The sequence below is a fragment of the Nomia melanderi genome, chromosome 7 (assembly GCF_051020985.1).
Source record: "Nomia melanderi isolate GNS246 chromosome 7, iyNomMela1, whole genome shotgun sequence".
Lineage (NCBI taxonomy): Eukaryota > Metazoa > Arthropoda > Insecta > Hymenoptera > Halictidae > Nomia > Nomia melanderi.
This window is the reverse complement of record NC_135005.1, coordinates 14,188,307-14,206,215: the sequence shown is the minus strand read 5'-3', so window position 1 is coordinate 14,206,215 and position 17,909 is coordinate 14,188,307. Positions and strand designations below refer to the sequence as shown.

The following is a 17,909-nucleotide window of genomic DNA, read 5'->3' as shown; positions in this document are numbered from 1 at the left end:
TAGACAGTACAAGTTACTTATATTCGTTGACTTGACTGTTGGCAACAGTGCATAGTAATTATTTAAATCCTAAGAAAGATCACCGGCTGGTTAACTAACGATGAAATTTGTGTTTACGAAGTTGTACTGAAGACTTCATTAAAAATACTGTTAAAAAAGAATAACAATGGATAGTATAATGACCTTAAAGAACAAACATGTTAAAGTTACAGATGCGCAGATGAAAGAAATGCTACAACAAAAAATAATGTCAATAGATAATGTTAAAACTAAACAGGATCAACACTGTAACGGTAATTAACTTATTGTATTAGTAGATACTGTCGTTTTTATGTTTTATAAATAAATAAAAGTGCTTTGCTGCTTTGTAGAAGATGAAATCAAGATTCAGGAATTAATGTTAAAAATAACCTCCATGAAGGAGAACCTCCAATCCGAGAAACAAATATCGGAGTACAAGGAGCATACCTTGTCAAAGCATTTAGATTGCATAGTAATTATTTTTATGTTCAATATAATTGTTCCTTTTTCACAAATATAAAAAAGTGCATTACTTGTATAGGCAGAATTAGAAGCTGAAAAGAACAAATTTTTGGATGAGAATCATTCATTAGAGTTAGAGAGAAATAAACTGAAGGCCCGTAAGCGAAATTTGCGTGACCAAGAACTGTTGGATCAAGGAAGGTTTGTACAATAATTTGCTCTTGTTTGTATTATAAATATTCCTTTTCTTAAAAATTCATCATTAATTTCTTACAGGAAAAAATATAATTTATATAAGGAATTAACTAGAATACGATGGGATTATGAAAACCTTACAGAAAATGCTAAAGGATGTATCCTTATAATTGAGTGATTATTATTTAACTTATTTGTTTTTAGTTTTTTTAGTTATAGAACATTAGATATCTTGGAGAATAGTTATCCTTAATCATGATATCAGATGTATCAAATAAAGTGGATTATATTCATCACTTTTGTTACAAAAACGAAATTCATAATTTAGTTGACCTTTTATGGCACGAAATAATCCAGTCCACACTACATGCGGAAAATAAAGATTCTGATAATAAGGAAAATGTAATGCAAACTAAACAGACATAATGTAAAATACGTTTCATATTTCTATGATGTATTTTTTTATATGGAAATAAATATATTTTTATCAAAAATATACATATATGTAAAATATACATATATATTTATAATTATCTAGTTTTGACAAAAATAAACGAGAACGAAAATAAATGGAACATTTATTAATTTTAATGTATACATGTAATTTCAAATCATTTGACGATTCCAATTTGAAATTGCTGCGCCCTCACACGTTCTTTTCGTAAACGTAGTACAATCTGCGACTTCTCTTTTGCGCATAGTCGTCTAACCTTAAGAGTTATGTACTCTAGGCGGAAGTAGGTTCGTAGGTATTTAATTTTGGTTTTTGTAATTATTACAGTACATTAATGCCCTGTAAGAATTAACGAATTGTGTATTTTCAGATTAACAATTTCTATATATATTTGAGAAGACATCCACTTTGAAAGATGTTAATGTTACTTCGAGGAATTCGTTCTCGGGGAATCAAGGAGGTATTCACCTTCTTAGGTAAACCAAAAGTTTTGAAAGTGCATGATACAACGCGACGTCTCATGTCATCAATGCCCACCAAAGCTACAAATACAACGGACGTACCGTATGAAAAAAAGCCTTGGGTCAGTTATGGATTCCACTATGAAGATAAGTTCGAGGATCGAATACGTATGCACCAAACGATGTTTGTACTTGTATCTGTACTTTTCGTCACATTATCAGTTGTCACAGTATATTGGCCAGATCCACAATTGCACGATTGGGCAAAACGAGAAGCATATTTGCAGCTTCGTTATAGAGAAGAAAATGGTTTGCCTTTGGTAGATCCAAACCTTATAGATCCATCCAAAGTTGTTCTTCCTAGTGAGGAGGAATTGTCAGATGTAGAACTAATTATTTAAATCTTTTTTAAAATGATATGTTTACAAGTTTAAACAGTCTGATCTTGTATATTAGTAAATTGTATGTATTTGTAAAAAAATGTAACATCTTGTATCAATGTGTACAATATACAATAAATGCTTTTTCTTAAAAGCAATAGCTTTTGAGTTTTGTTTCTCGAAAACAGTCTATTGCAATTACAATACTGTGAAAAGAAATACATTTCCTGTAGATAAATTACTTTACAAGCGTAATCTTTAAAAGTTTTAAAATTTATTGATATTAGTTGTTCAAATAATACATAAATGGTTTACATTGTTATTGTACAATCATATTGTATACAAATTGTACAAACTATACTTAATAACAAATTTCTATAATGATACAGCAATGTAAATTGAACATATATTATTACATAAATATATATTACCTTGGTACATAATTAAAAAGATAAGGGAAGTACTTACAAACATGCACAATGAAAAATGTTAAAAGCTAAACAAAATTTAATACTTCTGTTTTGTAAATGCTTTTAATTTAATCCTAGTTTTAGTGATTATTTTAACTATGTACAGAATTACATAATTTTTCCCTTGTGTACCCAAGAACTTGTGTATATAATGTTTAGACAAGTAATAAAGTATAAACGCACAAGAGTAGAGCAACAATATTTTTGTAACATATAAGTTGCGCTTTTATTTTCCTTCATCAATATCCATTTTGTTGGGAAACGAAAAGGGTTTTTTCGTTAAAAATAAATCTATTACTACTGTGTTGGTGTTACTGTAGACGTGGGAATTGTATTTACGCCAGTCATTTGATTTTGTTGAAGAACAGATGTATAGAAAGGTGTATTCTGCGGTAAACTTGCACTAACAGTAATGGGTGGCATGCCAGGTAACGAAATTGGTGTTGTCACAACATGTGATTGAGGCACATTAAACTGTACTACAGGTGTTGGAGTATTCTGAGGCGTGATCTGTATAGTCGTTGGACTATACATACCCTTGGGCAACTCAACTGCAGCGCTAGTTTCATTAAAAACTGTTGTATTAGTGGTGAATGTTGGTAAAGGTGGTGTAGTAGGCATACCAGGTATATTTGGCACTGTATTTGGTTCGGATGCAGTATTACTACCTGAATATAGATAAATTATCATGAACACTTTTTTGAAACCATAAATGTAAGTAGCAAACAAATGTAGTTCTAAAAATAACTCACCACTCATAACATTAATAGTGCTTTGATTAGATATCACATGTGGTATAGATTCGCCGACATTAGCAGGATTTATTTGTGGAGCAGTGTATGTCTGTACACTTGGTGTGTACATAGGTCGCATTAATGTAGTGGCTTCAAGTTGAGCTTTTGTAATGGTATCTTGCGATGGAACGTAATTAGGTGGAATAGAAAAACCTGGAGGTATACTTGTTACCACATTACTTCCTCCTGTGTGAGTAGTAGTTGCAGTTGTTACTTGAGTTGAAACGGCAGGCTTAACATTGCCCTAAAATAAATTTAAAATAACATTCAATATTTTATCATAGCCGACGCGGTACTTAAAAAATATATTACATACAGTGAATGTGTTAGTGGATTTATGTTTTAACACACTCCTGACTGGTATTCTATGTAGGTATCCATATCCTATTCCACAACCCAAACTACAAAGTATAAAAACGTATTGATATAAGGCATGAATTGAAATAATAAACAAAGAAACATTTATATATACCTTCCCTCTCCACCCCAATTATGATTAGGTATAATTGTAACTTCTCTGCAAGAATCATCTTCTGTGTTATATACATACAAGTTTAAAGTACGCGATTCATGCGCCTCTATCAAAGTAAATAAATCCTCAGATTCATGTAGAACTGAATCAGCACCAATAATGTAATCAGTAAATGGTCGTAAACCTGCTACTTCAGCAGGAGAAGATGGATGTACTTCCTAGATAATATGTATGAGTGTGTATTAATGCAAATGTTACTCTATATTCTCAGTAATTTTTATTCCTTTTTCTAGAATATAATTACGCTTGTTACATACTTACAAGAACATGCCAAACATTTTCGTTAGAACCTTCAAAGGAACAAAATCTAATACTAACTCCAAGGAGACCCTGCCCACCCCACGTGAGACTAGGTACTATAACGGTCTGTCTTACACTTTGTGTTTTGCTACTATACACTGTTAGTGTTAACTTTTTGTCTACGCCATTCTTAAGAAGTTCCTTTAAGGTATCATTGTCCTGATTCTGTGAAACATATAATTAATAAAAATATATAGTTCACTAATAAAATCTGTTTACTTAATGATTTATATAAAAGGTGGATTTACATATTCAATTACATTTAAACCAATCTTTGTTCTTGGACGAAATAATATGAAATTGATAAAGTTAACAAATTCCTTGTGTTTTAATCTAATGATAAATATATGTTTTTAAACAAATGAAATTTTGGTATGTCCACTCTAAGGACTGAAGTATCACACCTTATACATAAGATTTTTATTAAATGCAAAAACAATAAATAAACAGACCAATCGGGTATTTCCAATAGCTACAATGAAGTCGAAGAATGCTTCAAGACCAGCTTTCTGTCCAGGAGACCCTTCTTGTACCTATTTCGATTATAAAGATTAAATAAAATGTTTCAATTGTACATATTATAATTTAACAGTTATCGTAAACTTTGATTAACGTGCAGTTCATTACAATAAATTGTCATTTGGTGTAGCACAAAAATGTTTTTTTAATAAAAATTAAAACTAAATTTGTAAATCAGGTTAAAATATTCTGACAAGTATTCTTTACCCTGAGTACATGGTAACCTTCTGGGCCACCTCCAGGTACTTCAATACTGTGGGAAGATCCCATTTTCGATGAACAGGCTTTTTAAGTCCTTTGATCTAAATAAATCAAAATCATCAAAGCAATTGTCGCCTAGAAATTAATATTTAAATAGAAAAATATGTAACACAACAATTTCACATAAACTCGTTGGTGACGTTGCTCATCATATGCAGAAAATCGGATATACATACGCTCAGTGTTACCAATATAGAGAGCTCTGTCTCAACCTATAAAAAAAATGATTTAGATTTCAAAATCGATTTGATACGTAAGTTTAAAAAATTGAATGCATTCTAAAATTGTGTATACTTCCAAAATCATGTTTAAACGATCTGAAATCTATGAAAATTAAACACTCTATGCTTAATAATTGATTAAGAATTATAAATGTTTATGTACTCTCTTTTTATTCGTGCATTGAACATTCGAAAACATACAATTTAAATATTTGTTCATTATAAAAAAAGATAAAAAGTAGATCTTATTTACTCAAGTATTTATGTTTGTAAAGTTCTTATGTGTTACCACAGACGAGGTATAGGATAGACATTGCAAGCTTTTGAGACTCGATGTCACATGTCTGAATTACCGCGTATATAAAAAATCAGAGATTTTACTCTGCTCCCTACATCTAGAGAACGGTCAATAGGAAAACTACATCAAAGAAAATAATGATCAAATCAAACTACATCAAACTTCTAACGTGCGAAGCTACTTTAGTTTTGCTAGGAATGTTTCATATGATTAGCGGCATAAATGTAGAAGGCGCGTACATTTAAATGGAAGTAGTATTTGTTCACTAGAACTTCATGACAATGCAGTTTTTATTTTAATAATTGATATGTTGACAAATAAAATTGAAGTTTAATATATATTTTTATTTAAACTATAATATTTCTAACAAAATTGTTACGCATTCAAGATTAAAATAGATTTATAATTTTGAAAATAATTTTTAAAAATCCCACCTCCTTATCTTGGATTGGTGGCGCCACGTAGTACAAGCCGTTAACATTTCTAGCTAAATGCGGGTTTCAGATGGAAAGAAGCGAACTGTAGTTGCCCAGGTCTCTCCACGTGGTGGTTGCTGCGAATGGAGAACCAGGCCGATGGATGGAAATTGAATTCCATCGACATTCTTTGTTTATGGTCGCTGACAGTTTGTTGAGTAAAGGTAGTGGGGGAAAGATGTTTTCGAGTAACTAGCACGAGGGGAGTATCTACTTAAGTTAGACACCTCTAATCTAGTATATAATTTCATCTCCACTACCCAGGCGACATTAATAAACAAACTGCCAACATAACTGAAACGAATTGCTTTAATATCCCCACTTTTTAAATCATTGGTATTAGCAATTTAAATATTACATGGATTTGTTTGAAATTAATCTCGATAGCTACTGATGTGAAATTTTGATTTTTTAGGATAAACGAATAATGAAAATAATGTGATAACTTCTATTCATGGATATCAATTTGTGGCGATGTAGTACCTTCTATCCAGTATACCAGATTAAATAAAAAACGTGCAAATTTGTTCATTTCCCAATAAACACAACAAAAATTCTGTCATCAATTGTGAATCTTCAAACTAATATAACATCATTATGAAATATAAAATGGAAGTAAGTGATGTTCATGTACAAGTTGTTATTGTACGAACAGTTGATCAAGTATATTAAATCTAATTAAATTAAAACATTCTAAAAGAAATGTTTCTTACGTAGCGTAGTTGTTATGTTTGGAAGTCTCGTGAATTTTTGTATATGATTAATTTATTTGACTTAACTATATGAATAAGAGGTACTATTATTGTTTGTAATGCTATGCCCAATTTTTTTCAGATTAAGTAGTCTTATTTGTATCTTGGTGAAAACAAACGGTATGTTTGTTAATGTAACTTTTTCTGATCGGTGTATAAAAGAATATTTAATTTTCTATCCCCCTTAGACAAGGACCATTATCAGGACAAATAAGTATATTTTATTTAATTTGTTTTATCTAAGTGTTTATTTGATATCACTGTTAACAGTCTATTTAAAAAGTTAGAAATATGGAAGGTCATTCATATATTTCATGTATAAAAATTAATGGAGTTCCTATCTTACCACCATTGGTATGCCCATTAATTATATTTCATTATAATAAAATTTACATTATAATATTCCTTCTAATAAGCTCTTCTTATTTCTAGATGACCAAGGATATCAAAAAAGAAATGTCAAACTACAAGGAAATTGCAATAAGTATAGAGAAAAGATTAGCAAATTTGCGCAATGCCCGTGAACAAAATAATGATATAGACACTGATACATTTAAAAAAGATTTTAATGGCAGAAGAACAAATATGTGCAATTCAAAAGAAAATTTATTTCTTTCAGATTGTAAAAAATATCAAAATAAAAATGAAACAAATATTAATGGTTTTTCAACAGACATTTCTGAAAGTTCTAGTGAAAGCATAAAACAAAATTTACAGTGGAATGAACAAGTCAATAACAATCATGTGTCAGAATACCGGATTAATTTAGACTCCGGTACTTGTTTGAAATCAGAGTTACTATCTTCAAAGACCAATGCAGATCAGTGTACACAAAACATAAGTTCAACAAAATCTAATACCATTGAAACACCAGATGTTTGCAAACCACAAGTGCCTAAAACTTTGAACATTATACCATTGACATTGAACGATCCTGTTCCTAAAGATGAAATATACCAAACGACTCATTCAAATGACATAGGAGATACTCCCAAATTAGTGCGTCAAGGGTCATACGTGCTAGATACTCCAAGTCCAATATTATTAGCGCACATGCAAATGGAACAGTGTAACTCCACTATTAAACCTTGTATGGAATACGTTGCAACACCATATTTGAACACAGTAAATCGCAGAGAATGGAATATCACACAAGCTAAAATTGAATGGGAAAATGAATTCACAGGTAAACAGTTTGCTTCTACAGAATCATTAGAATTGTGTTCAAATAAGGAGACAAACGTTGATACTAGAACTAGTCAACAAATGCATAAATCAGTTTCTTCATTAACAATACCTACATCCATATATGCAACATATCCAGCTACAAAATCTGTTGACTGCATTCAAACAATGTTAGCTGATGAAAGCATAGAGAAAAGTAATGTACAAATTAATAATGATAGAAATTGTGCTATAGATAAGAATAGTGAAAAAAAACAAAATCTACAATGTTGGAAAAGGTATAATAGTTCTTCTAATTTTCAAGTATCGTATAACCATGATAACTTTTTGGACAATGCAACCAATAGCGATATATCGTTTTCTAATAATTTGAAGAACGAGCATAACAAAGTTCCTATCAGTGATAGTTGTGCAGAAGAAATTTCAAGGAATGCAGACACTAAAGATTTGACATCAAAGTTAAAATTCAATATTACTTCAGATAAACTTCTAACAGTTTACAAGAAAGTACAAGAAATGCATAAAAAACAGATGGCAGAGTTAGTGTCTCGACAGCAAAAAGAACAAACTCTACTCCAAGAAGAGTTTGAAAAACAACAACTACTTTTATTAACTGAGATTAGAAAATCTTTCCCAGAAATTTCAGTTTCACTGCTTCCCGAAAATATTTTATCGACTCCTTTGAATCAAGTTACTCCTAATCATGATAAGCTTTCTAAAGACACTGATCATAACATGGAACATGTGAAAAATGTGAAAAGTAATTTTCAAGATGAAAGCAAAATAATTCATTTACAAGACAATAATAAAAAAGTAGTTTCATATTCAGTGGACAACAGCTGTTCTAAAAATAGTCTTCCTGTTACGGAATCTTGTGTTAGTAAGTACTTTGAATTGATTGAGTTCATAGGGGTCACAATCACTGCTCTAAATATTATACTTTTGTAATAGCAGTGGGAAAAGAGGAAGTTAATGTACAACCAGATAAAGATAAAAGTTATGAGAAAAAATTGGTAAAAGATGGTGGTGGGTGTAAACGTTTAAACGTTAGCAGACAATTATTTCCGTTAGATAGTAAAACTGTTCACGTTCCGATTCTCGATAGGACAATATATGGGTCTAAACATGTGAGAAATCATGGCTTCAAATTAATAGTTTCATTTTAAATGCCCGCAAAAGTTTTACAGAGTTTAAAATATTATAGGTTGAAGCTGTAAATGTGATCAATGGATACACGCGCGGCTATTTAGTACGTAGAATGATGCGAACGGAACGTGTGATCGCTTTGAAAAATATATATAAAGAAGCTTTACATTGCATGCTCAAGCTTCACGTCGATGCACCTTTGAATCGATCAGAATTCAATTTCTTATACCGTCTTCAACTACAGGTGATATTTGAGTTTAAGATCTTAATTGAATTCTATACTTTCATTTTACATTCGGTAATTTATTTGTTGAACTCTTGTTTCATTAATTATTCCGGTGATAGTAATATAGTGTTTTGCGTAGATTAATGGAATAGAATAAAGAAAATAGTTTCCATTTGAATAGATTTATTGGGTTCTTTGTAACTTTGAAGCACGAATTTTTTAATTCTGATTTGATTGCCGTTCATAAATAAAAAAAATGTTCATCTTGAGAATGAAAACTTTCAGCAAGAAAATATTTATACAAATTTTATAATTTCTAAAAGTGTGAGGCAGCATCTATGAATGTAGTGGAGTTATTTGCCCAAAGTCCTAAGAAAAGGATGCAAGTAATAGCGCAAGATCGTGAAATCAAGCAATCTCGCATAGAACGTCCAACATCAGCCAGATCGTATTCGTTTGCCACTCAGCGGACCTTAGCCAGGAAAAGACTGAAGGAGTATGACTCTGCATAGTATAATATACTTTAACTTTTACCGAAGATTCAATGAACACTTTACATGTAGAATGTTGTTTAAAGAAAATAAATTATTTTGTTACTTGTTGTTACTAGTTGCACTAAGTAAATTTGTTACAATTTTTTGGTAAGTTAGTATTTATTATATGCAATTTACAGTACGCTTTGCGCAAGAATACTTTGCGCTTGAAATTTTTATATTCATTCTTACTAAAATAAAAGAACCAACCAGTGAATGTTTGCACGTATCTTGTTTTTCACAGTTACACGACTAAATGTTCGGATGTATAAAACGTATTAAACGGTAAAGGAAGCAATATGATTTATTTATTATTTTTTCTTTTTACCAGGATGAAAGAACATCAACCATCTTCTTTTGCGCGTTCATGTTTGTCTAGATCTAGATGCCAAACTTGGACCTCAGATGATAAAGAAAAAATTTTTTCTCCAAACATTTTATGTAAGTTATGTTCATGATTCTGTATTAGATTTAACAATCACAGTTCTGGGTATTATATTAAAAGTCAATGGATGCATACTTTTTATTATTATTATTCACTATTTACATGTTTTTAATGAATACTTTTAAATTACAGATCAAAATATTAAAAGGAGCACAAGTGCGGGTACTGTAAGAAAACCATGGCGGTAAAATTACAATAGTGCCTTTGATTATTTTAATTTTATTATGTCATATATGCGTAAAAATTATATTGCGTAAACAAGTTCACTTTGTGCCTGAATTTTTAATAAATTTTATTACGTATTTAAAGTTATGTCTTTCAAAATGTGTATTACATTACATATAAGTTGCGCTTGTCATCTTAAAAGAAGAACTTTATTATAAAATAGTTTGTACAGAATAAATGGTGAATTCGTTAACAAAGGAAGTACCTAAAACGCTCTTTACCATTTTAAATGTATTCTTGCAAAATAATAGCATAGAGGCCCTTGTTATTTTAGATAAAATATTGAACATGATTATTCTATAATTCTAGAGGTGTGAAAACCATTTATAATTAAGAGATATTGTATTTAATTTATCATAGTATTAATGATTAAATTACTGGTTCATGTGCTTCGAGTCGTGAATTCGATACTCACGAGTATGTATTCATGAATGAATTTTTTTTATTGTTCATATCAATAAATTCATTTCTATACAATACTGTGAAGTACGTATTACTCGATAATAATAATCAAACGCGTTTTGAAGGCATTAAAAAATTAAAAATATAGAAAATACAATTATATAGGGGTGTTCTGTGACACATTACTATTCTGTAAAAATACATTAAAATTTAAAGAGGGTACTGAAAGTACTTTTCTTATATTACATAATAAATAGTTTGATATAGTTAATTTCCTTCGTTCTGCTACTTGGTTAGCTTGAACTCATTTGACTATGTACCTAAGTACCTAGATACATGCGTGTATATTCATGGTCAGTGACAGACGTCACCTTGTTATTTATCAACATTGTCTGTTTTCAAGTGTAGATTATCTCTGCTACTTAAGTACTACATATATGATATATGCTATAGGTTGCATGTTGGCGCTGTATAAGCGGAACAAAACGAAACATACCGAAGGAGAGTGAAATAGTATTCCGAGGACACTCAGTCTTTTACTTTAATATTTTCTAGCTTAAAGAACAAATCTTACGGGCTTATTTTTAGATTAACTATGCTTGTACCAGTAGTGATTGAGTTTTAACGGGAGAACAATGTGCGACAATGTGAGCAACAATCCATTCGCTGGATTGTTTTCGACTATTAACGATGCTGTGTCATTTTCGTCACAAAATCAAACTATTATCAACGAAGATGGTGGAGTTAATTATGTTACAAAATTGGAAAACATAAATGTACACGATAGAACAATACCCACAAATGTTCAAGATTCAAAGGGTTCTAAAATCGATAACCAGGTTAACCATCTACTCGCTGACGTATTCGGAATAACGTTACACGAGACAGAATTAAATGGAACCAATAATCATAAATTGATATTTATCGATGCTGATTCGATTGAAGAAGCAGTTTTTGAACGATTAATGCTTCCTGACCTTGAATCAAAATTGGTGTTTGGTGGAGATTCTCAGCGAACTTCCTGTGATCCTCATACGCTAGACAAACAAGCAATATCTTATTTATTTCAGAGTTATTGTCGTTTGCAACAATATCAAAACAAAGAAGAACTTCATGATACCGTCTGTAAAATGCAACAAATTATTTTACAAAATACTGGAGTTGCATTACAAGAACCAGACTTGTTCGAAGGACAAGAGGTATGTTATACTTAGATACACAAAACGCAACCAGTTTATATAATTTAATTTTATTGTATTTTTCAGATTCACAATCAATTTATTATGTTATGTATGGATGAAGGTGGGCCAAAACCAGACTTGGTATCATTCACAGATGGAATTGTGAATGAATTGCAAACAGAAAACAAAGAACATGCTATGGATACGATTGCTACATCTTTCAATCCTATTCTTGATATAATTCACAAAGAAGCAATGCAGAGTAATCTTGTTTTCTTCCATCAATATTGGTTTACAATATTAAATCTCTTTTCTTCGATAGAACCATTAGCTAAATTAATAATCCATCATAGTACTCCAAAGAGTAATCAAGGTAGAGCTTACGCGGATACATTATTAGGGGCTCTTTTTAGTTTGAGCTGTTTACCGAAAACGACACAAGAGCCATTTTATTTCTTTGAAAAGTCATTACAACAGGCAAGTGTCAAGTTAAAAGTAATTCTAAATTTGAAAATTTAATCAAATGTTGACTCTACATGAATACTAATCTTATATTTTACGTTGTAGTCTAGTGCAGCTATTGAAGCTAACATTTGGACTGCTTTGGATGCATTAAGCGAATCTTTACAAAAAGTTTTTCACTTATTATTAAAACGTTCTGGTGAAGTTCGTCATTTGACTCTTGAATGGATAGGCAATTGTCTTCGCTTAAATGCAAGTAGGGGCAAAATTTGGAACACGCAAAATGACATAAGTCTGAATTCTATGTTATGTGTTTCCGATGGCTTTATGTTAAATTTAGGAAATGTGTTGTTGCGCCTTTGTCAACCATTTTGTACTAAAGAATATGAAACAAAAGTGCCTAAAATAGATCCAACGTATTGTGCAGCAGAAGTGAGTCAATTTTAAGAGAACAATTATTTATTGAACTCAAGATATCATGGTGTTTAAAATATTGTTTATTTTTTTAGGCTAATGAGAATGAATGCTTAAATCCTACTGTACATTTAAAAGGATTATCTTTGGAAACTTGTTTAATACCGGTATCGGAAGGTGAAGCCAGACCAGTTGCAAGTACATTCAGTTTTACTACTGAGTGTTTTTTTTTAACTCATAGAGCTTTGGATCTTGGTTACAGAGTAGTATTAGATAAGCTTCTAAGGTTCGTATTTATTGGCACATTAATTTTTTCAGCTTGAATCAAGAACTGTAGTCAAATCATTAACTCTCAAATGTTTTGTAAAATTATAGAACAAATCAGGATTTGTTCAGAATACAAAGAGTATACGTAGATGCCCTGAATGGTGGTAGTTCCGAAGTATTAGAACTAATAACACAACGTATGGAGGAAGAAATGACCAAGTACGTGCAGTTATACAATTCAATTTTGTGAAAATAATAGGAATTTGTATTTTGTACTTTATTTTAATTAATTTCTTACATTTTAGGTACTTATCCTTAAAAGCAAGTCTATTAGCTCCAGAAATGTTAAAACTCTTAGCAAAATTCCATGCAACAACAGCATTTTGGTTAGTACAGGTATATTTAAATAATGATATTGGTGGAGAAGGTAAACAATCTGATTATACTCCAAAGGAATATAAAGTTGTAACATTTCCTTTGCCAGAAACTGTTCCAGATACTTTGAGGTATAGTTACAGAGATTTCATTTTCTCTTATTGTATCGGTCATCTTGTTTCTAATAAAATACTACACATGTTTAGATGCATTCCTGAATTTGTGGTGGAAAATACTATTAGATTTTTATGTTTTTTGCGCCGTTTAAATCCAAAAGTTTTCGAAGAACAAGGCTCATCCTTTTTAATGCCAGTGTTAACCGAGGTAAGTTAAAAACGTTTATATAATATATACTAAAGTGGATGCGGTTCGGTACAATAACTGGATGTATTGTTTTAGATCATAGTGTTGATGGAGTCTCAGCAACGATTATATAATCCTCATTTACGTGCCCGATTAGCAGAAGGTTTAGAAGCTCTTTTACCTACGACTGATGAAACTATGAATCCTGTAACGCTGAATTTGGGGACATTCCATAGGGAACAATTATTTATTAGACATCCCTACAGGCAACATGTAAATATTTATTTCTAAACGTTTTAAATTTCTTCTTATTGTGAAGCTTTCTATTTCACAATTTAGATTGTTGCCAATTTACTTAAAGTATTCGTAAGCATTGAAATGACTGGACAAAGCGTACAATTCGAACAAAAGTTTAATTATCGGCGACCAATGTATGTTGTTATGGAATATTTGTGGAAACTTCCAGAACATCGTAACAATTTTATGTAAGTCAATAATAAAAAAGATATGATACATTGAATGTTACAATATTTACTTGTTCAGTTAATTTTTATGTTGTAATTTTAATGTTGTGTTATTATATTTAAAGTTTTTATAAAATATTTGTTTTATAGTGCTTTGGCGGAAGAAGCGGAAGCCAATATGGAAGCAGCTCAACCGCCGTTATTTCTACGTTTTATAAATCTCTTGATGAACGATGCGGTATTTCTGTTAGACGAAGCGCTTTCAAATATGGCCCAGTTGAGGCAATTACTTCAAGCCAGGTATACAATTTCATGCACATACATTGTGTATACGTATACGTTAATTTGAATTTGATCGACAATTGAGATTTTTAAAATTTCTCTATTTATGTAATGCAACATCAATTTTAACTGAAAGGGAAAGTGGAGAATGGAATAAATTACCGCAACATGAGCGAGATCAGCAAGCTCAATATTTACTGCATCTTGGAATGATTGCTCGATTTGACAACATATTGGGTAAAAAAACAATACAAACGTTAAAAATGTTGACGACGAAGATAAAATCTATTTTTTGTCACCCAACAATGGTAGATCGTATTGCTTCGATGCTTAATTACCTATTGCTTCAATTGGTTGGACCAAATAAAAAAAATCTAAAGGTAGAAAGGAAGTGTGATCAAGTATACGTATTATAAAACTGAAAAATTTATATAATAAATTGATTCGATTCTAGGTAAATGATCAAAATGAATATGCATTTAATCCAGCACATTTGGTATTAAATATATGCAAAATCTACATAAATCTTAGCCAAGTTGAATCCTTTATACTTGCTGTTTCGCAAGATGGCCGATCATATAGTCCAAAGCTTTTTAACTTAGCCAAAAATGTTCTCAGTAAGCATCGTCTATTGATATATAATTAATTTTAATAACAATTTAGTGAAAAATAGACGAAATAGCATATTATATCACACGGTGTATGCAAGTTCTTTAACGCGTTATTGACAATATTTTAGTTCTCATCGGAGGTATGAGTATAGTAGGTGATTTGGATGAATTCGCAAAAAATGTTGAAGCAGCCGCAAGTCATAAGAGAGAGGAGGACGAAATACTGATTGATGCTCCTGAAGAGTTTCTGGATCCTATTATGTCTACTCTGATGACGGATCCTGTAATTTTACCATCTTCCAAGATAACTATCGATCGTCAGACAATTGCAAGGTTAATATATATTTATTATTTATTATATTGTGTTCATTTAATTTTTCATAATTTTAATCTTATTTAGGCACTTACTAAGCGATCAAACGGATCCATTTAACCGATCTCCACTCACTATGGATATGGTAAAGCCTAACGACGAACTTCAACATAGGGTACAAGAGTGGATAAACAAAAAAAAGCAAGAAAGAGCGGAAAGTTATCAATTATTCAAAGGAAAACTAAAATTTCATAGTTTTAACGAGAAAGGGATATAAACAATCGTCTTTTGAGTTTTCAGTTAACAGGAAGGAGAAGAGAATACAATTTAAAGTAAATCTAATATGTTATATCTTCTGTTTCAAATTGTTTTCTTTTTCTTTATTTTATTATTGTTTTATAACACACAAGGACATATATTTTTGTATACCAAAATACCAATATTTATAGTAAGTATGTACAAATGTCAATGTCGTCCTATAATTAATGTCATTCTAAAGAATTTTAACATTGCATTTTTCTGAAGAAATTATATCCTGTAACAGTTTATGTAAGAAAGCACATAAGATCCATAACAATATTGTTACTATACTTTAAATGTAAAAAAGTACTCTTTTTGGTGTTTCCTATGTGTAATTTGATTGAGGTGAATGTCATAAAAAAAAAAACGTAAAATAAATTGCAATAATCAAGATTTAGATTTTACTGACAAATAAGATAAGGATTTGTTGCATGATGTAATACCGTACATTTCTATAAGGCATTCAAAAGTTCATCAAAATTGGTAACAAACCATGAAGACCCTAATCGTACACTTTCCCTAACTACAATCCCTCCATATCCTAGAAAAAATGAAACATGGATATTGAATCATTCATGTATAATCTATTAAACTTCACAATGAACTTCACACAGTAGAACTTACCTATAAATAAATCTACTACTGGAACAGTTTCTAAATCTGTTACACCGTCCCCAATATGAACAACAGATTTAAATCCCCTTTTATCTTTGAGGAATTCTATTACTTTTGCTTTACCTCCATTTTCTATGGTGGGTTGATTCTCATCAAATCCAGCATATTCTCCTACAAAAGGCACAAATTCAATTCTAAAATGTTATGCCAATACCATTGATAAGCAAAAATAAACGGATAATAACCCGTGATATAGAATTTTAGTTTATTGGCAAACACATTTTCTAACGGTATATTAAGCGCTGCTGCAACTGGTGCGATTAAACAACGAAAGCCACCAGAAATTAGAAACGCTTGTTTTTTATGCGCTCGAAGGGCTGTTACCAGATTTCTGAAATTCGTATAAAGTATTTTAGAGGATATGACGGGAATGTATTACTATTTTCTTTCTTTTGTCGACCGAAATCGTTTCCTACTCGATGCCAGGTGAGAGTTTTGGCGGATGCGATTGTAGAAATTGGTTTACTTGTGCAAAATTCGGATTTATAATGTTCAATCGGTCAGTCAAAGATTGTCGAAACGTAACGTGTCCCTGCATTGCTCGTTTCGTTCTGAAAAACAACATAATCGAATTCACATTGATCACGACCGATGAATGTCTGATAAAATGATTCGTATCGAGAACACGAGTACGAGAACAATGAAATTATTGAATAATTAAAAGGAACTTAGTAGACGATAGATCTTACAGGGCAGCGACCTCCTCCCCTTTGCCACAAAATTTTGCGAGTTCATCGATTCCTTCTTCTTGGATCACCGTGGAATCAACATCGAAGGTAACTGCATCTGCCTTCTTCCATATCGACTTCAAGTTCTCCAAATTTGCCATGTACTATATATATATGCGACAACAGGTTGTGCCGGAACGCGTCGATCCTTTTAACCGTGGCGAGCAATACGGAACAATCAATAATTATATAGGAGGAAATCATTAACGCGTTACTTTTAGTTTTACCATCTGTACTTTCTGCTATTCAACTACGTAATAACATAACGCGGAAACAGGAAATTATGTATAATCTTCTCCGGCTGTTTCGAAACACGTTACATCAGCCATTTGGAGAATATCTAATGTCACGTTTTATTCGGAAACATTTAATAGTTCAGAGAGAGAGAGAGGTTAAGATACTATCCGCGAGCAACTATCGTATCGACGGAGAACGTTGAACCACGATTATCATTGTGAACGGTAAGTTGTATCCCATACGGAACGGCAACGAGTTTCGTTGCTCGTTCGAATCAGTTTGACGATCTAGGTGGAACGGGACGATTCGACATGAAATATAGATACAGAAAACGAAAGATAACGGCAGTAAAAAGGATATTCAAATAAAAAAGGGAGAAGCAACATTTTATCTTATCGGAAACACGAATTACCATCGCGTACCGCGTATCGAACTTTCAAAGTAAAATAATTTTAATTCGAACAAATCAATGTTTGATTCTTTTGAATCAAATCAAAATTTTGATCCGTTTGGAAATTTTCTGTAGTTCATAGAAATGC

The 17,909-nt window shown here is 31.3% G+C and overlaps 6 protein-coding genes across 9 annotated transcripts; 4 read left to right on the top strand and 2 right to left on the bottom strand.

Moving 5' to 3' along the window:
* Positions 1-14: 14 nt before the first annotated feature.
* LOC116424957 (uncharacterized) lies at positions 15-1,174 on the top strand. Its single transcript, XM_031972044.2, has 5 exons — positions 15-293; positions 372-493; positions 563-684; positions 760-836; positions 944-1,174. The coding sequence occupies exons 1-5, from the start codon at positions 167-169 to the stop codon at positions 1,102-1,104; spliced, it is 609 nt and encodes a 202-aa protein (XP_031827904.1). The 5' UTR covers positions 15-166; the 3' UTR covers positions 1,105-1,174.
* Positions 1,175-1,266: 92 nt separating this feature from the next.
* On the top strand, positions 1,267-2,131 carry NP15.6 (NADH dehydrogenase [ubiquinone] 1 beta subcomplex subunit NP15.6). 3 transcript variants are annotated; one of them, XM_076369552.1, is made up of 2 exons: positions 1,267-1,419; positions 1,503-2,131. In XM_076369552.1, exon 2 carries the CDS (start codon positions 1,548-1,550, stop codon positions 1,992-1,994), a length of 447 nt encoding a protein of 148 aa, XP_076225667.1. In that variant the 5' UTR covers positions 1,267-1,419; positions 1,503-1,547; the 3' UTR covers positions 1,995-2,131. The 3 variants fall into 3 exon arrangements, with proteins under 3 accessions (XP_076225667.1, XP_031828138.2, XP_076225668.1); XM_031972278.2 differs by having other exon boundaries at positions 1,295-1,427; XM_076369553.1 differs by having other exon boundaries at positions 1,329-1,423.
* A 94-nt stretch (positions 2,132-2,225) lies between these two features.
* On the bottom strand, positions 2,226-5,049 carry Grasp65 (Golgi reassembly-stacking protein 2). The gene is made up of 7 exons (XM_031972038.2): positions 4,796-5,049; positions 4,522-4,602; positions 4,031-4,234; positions 3,710-3,927; positions 3,554-3,638; positions 3,196-3,481; positions 2,226-3,111 (listed from the first exon to the last, which is right to left on the bottom strand). The coding sequence occupies exons 1-7, from the start codon at positions 4,856-4,858 to the stop codon at positions 2,741-2,743; spliced, it is 1,308 nt and encodes a 435-aa protein (XP_031827898.2). The 5' UTR covers positions 4,859-5,049; the 3' UTR covers positions 2,226-2,740.
* Positions 5,050-5,879: 830 nt separating this feature from the next.
* On the top strand, positions 5,880-10,123 carry LOC116424954 (uncharacterized). Of its 2 annotated transcripts, XM_076369544.1 has the most exons (8): positions 5,880-6,180; positions 6,260-6,459; positions 6,679-6,950; positions 7,029-8,661; positions 8,733-8,908; positions 8,986-9,171; positions 9,477-9,664; positions 10,018-10,123. In XM_076369544.1, coding segments are annotated over exons 3-8 (2,247 nt in total). In that variant the 5' UTR covers positions 5,880-6,180; positions 6,260-6,459; positions 6,679-6,887; the 3' UTR covers positions 10,019-10,123. The 2 variants fall into 2 exon arrangements, with proteins under 2 accessions (XP_076225659.1, XP_031827894.2); XM_031972034.2 differs by lacking the exon at positions 10,018-10,123 and having other exon boundaries at positions 9,477-10,009.
* A 965-nt stretch (positions 10,124-11,088) lies between these two features.
* Ube4A (Ubiquitination factor E4A) lies at positions 11,089-15,721 on the top strand. The gene is made up of 14 exons (XM_031972032.2): positions 11,089-11,957; positions 12,024-12,416; positions 12,507-12,833; positions 12,911-13,101; positions 13,191-13,301; positions 13,388-13,588; positions 13,664-13,781; positions 13,857-14,033; positions 14,100-14,245; positions 14,375-14,524; positions 14,643-14,886; positions 14,961-15,123; positions 15,246-15,450; positions 15,518-15,721. The coding sequence occupies exons 1-14, from the start codon at positions 11,394-11,396 to the stop codon at positions 15,705-15,707; spliced, it is 3,180 nt and encodes a 1,059-aa protein (XP_031827892.1). The 5' UTR covers positions 11,089-11,393; the 3' UTR covers positions 15,708-15,721.
* A 62-nt stretch (positions 15,722-15,783) lies between these two features.
* On the bottom strand, positions 15,784-17,637 carry aay (phosphoserine phosphatase). Its single transcript, XM_031972174.2, has 5 exons — positions 17,095-17,637; positions 16,822-16,956; positions 16,591-16,736; positions 16,355-16,516; positions 15,784-16,271 (listed from the first exon to the last, which is right to left on the bottom strand). Exons 1-5 carry the CDS (start codon positions 17,232-17,234, stop codon positions 16,183-16,185), a joined length of 672 nt encoding a protein of 223 aa, XP_031828034.1. The 5' UTR covers positions 17,235-17,637; the 3' UTR covers positions 15,784-16,182.
* Positions 17,638-17,909: the final 272 nt, after the last annotated feature.

What these genes read in the sequence shown, in the direction of transcription:
- LOC116424957 (XM_031972044.2), top strand. Translation starts at nt 167, where the DNA reads ATGGATAGTATAATGACCTTAAAGAACAAACATGTTAAAGTTACAGAT. An exon ending in ACAGGATCAACACTGTAACG is followed by an intron (nt 294 to 371) that starts GTAATTAACTTA and finishes GCTGCTTTGTAG; the next exon opens with AAGATGAAATCAAGATTCAG. An exon ending in TACAGAAAATGCTAAAGGAT is followed by an intron (nt 837 to 943) that starts GTATCCTTATAA and finishes TCATGATATCAG; the next exon opens with ATGTATCAAATAAAGTGGAT.
- NP15.6 (XM_076369552.1), top strand. Translation starts at nt 1,548, where the DNA reads ATGTTAATGTTACTTCGAGGAATTCGTTCTCGGGGAATCAAGGAGGTA.
- Grasp65 (XM_031972038.2), bottom strand. Translation starts at nt 4,858, where the DNA reads ATGGGATCTTCCCACAGTATTGAAGTACCTGGAGGTGGCCCAGAAGGT. An exon ending in AAGGTTACCATGTACTCAGG is followed by an intron (nt 4,603 to 4,795) that starts GTAAAGAATACT and finishes TAATCGAAATAG; the next exon opens with GTACAAGAAGGGTCTCCTGG. An exon ending in AAAATGTTTGGCATGTTCTT is followed by an intron (nt 3,928 to 4,030) that starts GTAAGTATGTAA and finishes CATATTATCTAG; the next exon opens with GAAGTACATCCATCTTCTCC.
- LOC116424954 (XM_076369544.1), top strand. Translation starts at nt 6,888, where the DNA reads ATGGAAGGTCATTCATATATTTCATGTATAAAAATTAATGGAGTTCCT. An exon ending in TTCCTATCTTACCACCATTG is followed by an intron (nt 6,951 to 7,028) that starts GTATGCCCATTA and finishes TCTTATTTCTAG; the next exon opens with ATGACCAAGGATATCAAAAA. An exon ending in TATACCGTCTTCAACTACAG is followed by an intron (nt 9,172 to 9,476) that starts GTGATATTTGAG and finishes AATTTCTAAAAG; the next exon opens with TGTGAGGCAGCATCTATGAA.
- Ube4A (XM_031972032.2), top strand. Translation starts at nt 11,394, where the DNA reads ATGTGCGACAATGTGAGCAACAATCCATTCGCTGGATTGTTTTCGACT. An exon ending in ATGGAGGAAGAAATGACCAA is followed by an intron (nt 13,302 to 13,387) that starts GTACGTGCAGTT and finishes CTTACATTTTAG; the next exon opens with GTACTTATCCTTAAAAGCAA. An exon ending in AGGCAATTACTTCAAGCCAG is followed by an intron (nt 14,525 to 14,642) that starts GTATACAATTTC and finishes TTTAACTGAAAG; the next exon opens with GGAAAGTGGAGAATGGAATA.
- aay (XM_031972174.2), bottom strand. Translation starts at nt 17,234, where the DNA reads ATGGCAAATTTGGAGAACTTGAAGTCGATATGGAAGAAGGCAGATGCA. An exon ending in GGGGAGGAGGTCGCTGCCCT is followed by an intron (nt 16,957 to 17,094) that starts GTAAGATCTATC and finishes GTTGTTTTTCAG; the next exon opens with AACGAAACGAGCAATGCAGG. An exon ending in ACTAAAATTCTATATCACGG is followed by an intron (nt 16,517 to 16,590) that starts GTTATTATCCGT and finishes TGCCTTTTGTAG; the next exon opens with GAGAATATGCTGGATTTGAT.